The sequence below is a fragment of the Macrobrachium rosenbergii genome, chromosome 43 (genome assembly GCF_040412425.1).
Source record: "Macrobrachium rosenbergii isolate ZJJX-2024 chromosome 43, ASM4041242v1, whole genome shotgun sequence".
NCBI lineage: Eukaryota > Metazoa > Arthropoda > Malacostraca > Decapoda > Palaemonidae > Macrobrachium > Macrobrachium rosenbergii.
The window spans coordinates 19941390-19944281 of NC_089783.1; the positions used below are offsets into that span (position 1 = coordinate 19941390).

At 54.0% G+C, this 2892-nt stretch overlaps 1 protein-coding gene across 1 annotated transcript; it reads left to right on the plus strand.

The window, feature by feature from the left end:
• The first annotated feature begins 530 nt into the window (after window positions 1-530).
• LOC136829021 (coiled-coil domain-containing protein 1-like) lies at window positions 531-2341 on the plus strand. Its single transcript, XM_067087411.1, has 3 exons — window positions 531-1301; window positions 1527-1877; window positions 1919-2341. The coding sequence occupies exons 1-3, from the start codon at window positions 531-533 to the stop codon at window positions 2339-2341; spliced, it is 1545 nt and encodes a 514-aa protein (XP_066943512.1).
• The last annotated feature ends 551 nt before the right edge of the window (window positions 2342-2892 follow it).

Here is a 2892-nt window from a genome sequence, read left to right on the forward strand (position 1 = left end):
AGGTCGACTTCGAGGACGAGGGCTCGAGGACGACCACGAGGACTCTCAAGGTCGACTTCCAAGACGACGAGTACGATCGACATCGAGGAAGACTTGAGACGACCTCGGACGAAGATAGAGGACGACTTCGAGGACGAGCTCGAGGACGTCTCACGAGGACGACTTCGAGACGACATCGAGGATGAGCTCGAGGAAGACTTCGAGGACGTTCTCTAGGACGACATCGAGGACGACTTCGAGGGTGGGCTCCAGTACGACTTCGAGTAAGACTTCGAGGATGAGCTTGCGGACGACTTCAAGGACGACTTCCAGGTCGACTTCGAGGACGACCTCGAGGTCGACTTCAAGGGCTCGAGGTCGACTTCAAGGACGGCTTCGAGGTCGACTTCGAGGACGAGCTGGAGGGCAGCTTCGAGGACGACCACGATGTCGACTTCGAGGATGTTCACAAGGTCGACTTCGAAGACGACTTCGAGCTCGAGGAAGACTTCAAGACGACCTCGAGGACGACTTAGAGGAGGACGAGGACGATGACATCGAGGATCGAGGATGAGCTCGAGGACGATTATGAGCTGGAAGTCGACATCGAGGACGACTCGATTACATCGAGCGACTCGAGGGTGGGCTCGAGGAAGACTTCGAGGATGAGCTTGACGACTTCAAGACTTCCAGGTCGACTCGAGGACGACCTCGAGGTCGACTTCGGAGGTCGACTTCGAGGACGGCTTCGAGGACGACCTCGAGATCGAATTCAAGGGCTCGAGGTCGACTTTGAGGATGATTACGAGGTCGACTTCGAGGACGAGCTCAAGGACGACTTCGATTATGAGCTCGAGGAAGACTTCGAGGACGACATCGAGGATGGGCTCGAGTACGACTTCGAGGACGACTTCGAGAACGAACTCGAGGTCGACTTCAAGGATGACCACGAGGTCGACTTCGAGGACGGGCTCGAGGACGACTTTGAGGATGACATCGAGACGACTTCAAGGATGAGCTCGAGGACGACTTCGAGGACGACCTCGAGGATGAGCTCGAGGACGACTTCGAGGATGGGCTCGAGTGCGACTTCGAGGAAAACCTCGAGGATGAGCTCGCGGACGACTTCAAAGACGAGCTCGAGGACGACTTCCAGGGCTTGGTGTCGACGACGACGACCTCGGGGTCGACTTCAAGGGCTGGGGGTCGACTTCGAGGACGCCTTCGAGCACGACCTTGAGGTCGAATTCGAGGACGACCTCGGCGTCGACTTCGAGGACGACCTCAAGGTCAACTTCGAGGACGACCTTGACGTCGTCGAGGTGGACGACTTCGAGGACAAGCTCGAGGACAAGCTCTAGGACAAGCTCGAGGACGACTTTGAGGATGAGCTTGCGGACGACTTCGATTATGAGCTCGAGGACAGGCTTGAGGAAGACTTCGAGGACGACCTATAGGACGACATCGAGGAAGAGCTTGACTCGAGGACGACGACTCAAAGATGAGACGAGCTCGAGGACGATTCGAATACTTCGAACGACATCAAGAGTCCTCGAGGACGAGACCTCGAGATCGATTTCGAGGACGACATCGAGGACGACTTCGCTTATGGGCTCGAGGAAGACTTCGAGGACGACCTAGAGGACGATTTCGATTATGAGCTGGAGGAAGACTTCGAGGACGACCTCGAGGACGACTTCGATTATGAGCTCGAGGACAAGCTCGAGGAAGACTTCGAGGACGACCTCGATTATGAGCTCGAGGAAGGCTTCGAGGACGACATCAAGGACGACCTTGATGTTGACTTCGAGGACGACCTCGAGGCCGATTTCGAGGATGAGCTCGAGGACGACATCAAAGACGACCTAGAGGACAACCTCGAGGCCGATTTCGAGGAGGTCGACGACGAGGACAACCTCGACGATTTCGAGGACGACAGATCGAGGACGACGACCTCGAGGACGGCTTCGAGGACGACCTCGAGGACGGCTTCGAGGACGACTTCGAGGACGAGCTCGAGGACGGCTTTGATCACGACCTCGAGGTCGACGTCGAGGTCGACTTCGAGGATGTCGAGGACGACCTCGAGGTCGACGACGCCCTCGAGGTCGACTTCGAGGATGACTTCGACTTCGAAGACGACCTCGTGGTCGACTTCGAGGACGACCTCCCACTCCTATCTCTCCTGAATATTTCTAGCATCGTATCTTGTGCCGATGCGTCGCCAGACGTGCATTGCTCTGGACTCTATCGATGTAAAATAAGTTTCATCACTTTAGATTACATTTTTCCAGTCATCGATATTGTAAACAACATGTTGCAGAGCAAAGCCCAGACGAGTGTCACGATGCCATTCCTTTAACTCCTCTTTGACCGCCGGAACATGGCACCTGATCCCATGCTCCCTCAGTCGCTGTCTGGCTGTCTGTGGAGTGCACCGGAGATGCAATTCTTGCGTGATAGTTACTGAGGTTTTCAGGGGTCGTCTATGGATGCTGCAATGATTTGTTCGTCTTGTTGTCGTGTTGTTATGCGTGGGCGTCTTCTCCTAGGTCTATTTGCCAATGTTCCTCTTCCCGTCATCTTGATATCCACCTTGGACTGTGCGAGTTGACACTCCAACGCTCACGGCAATATCTCGTGTTGGAACACCACGCTCCCACTCACCAATGATCCGACCTCTTTGAGTTATATGCTCAACAGAGTTGTCTTTGTTTGCCGCCGCCATCTCTACAAAAAAATGCCATATATAAGAATATATTTTATAGACTAAAGAAGACAACAATATGGTGGAGATTGCCGTAATATAGATAATCGTGTTTACCAGCTAATAAAATTACACAGAGGCTGCAAATCCCCAGCCGTCAAAACTACTCAGCTACTGGCTTTGGGATACGCATCGTCCATGGCTGT

What these genes read in the sequence shown, in the direction of transcription:
- LOC136829021 (XM_067087411.1), top strand. Translation starts at nt 531, where the DNA reads ATGACATCGAGGATCGAGGATGAGCTCGAGGACGATTATGAGCTGGAA. An exon ending in ACGACCTTGACGTCGTCGAG is followed by an intron (nt 1,302 to 1,526) that starts GTGGACGACTTC and finishes AACGACATCAAG; the next exon opens with AGTCCTCGAGGACGAGACCT. An exon ending in TCGAGGCCGATTTCGAGGAG is followed by an intron (nt 1,878 to 1,918) that starts GTCGACGACGAG and finishes CGAGGACGACAG; the next exon opens with ATCGAGGACGACGACCTCGA.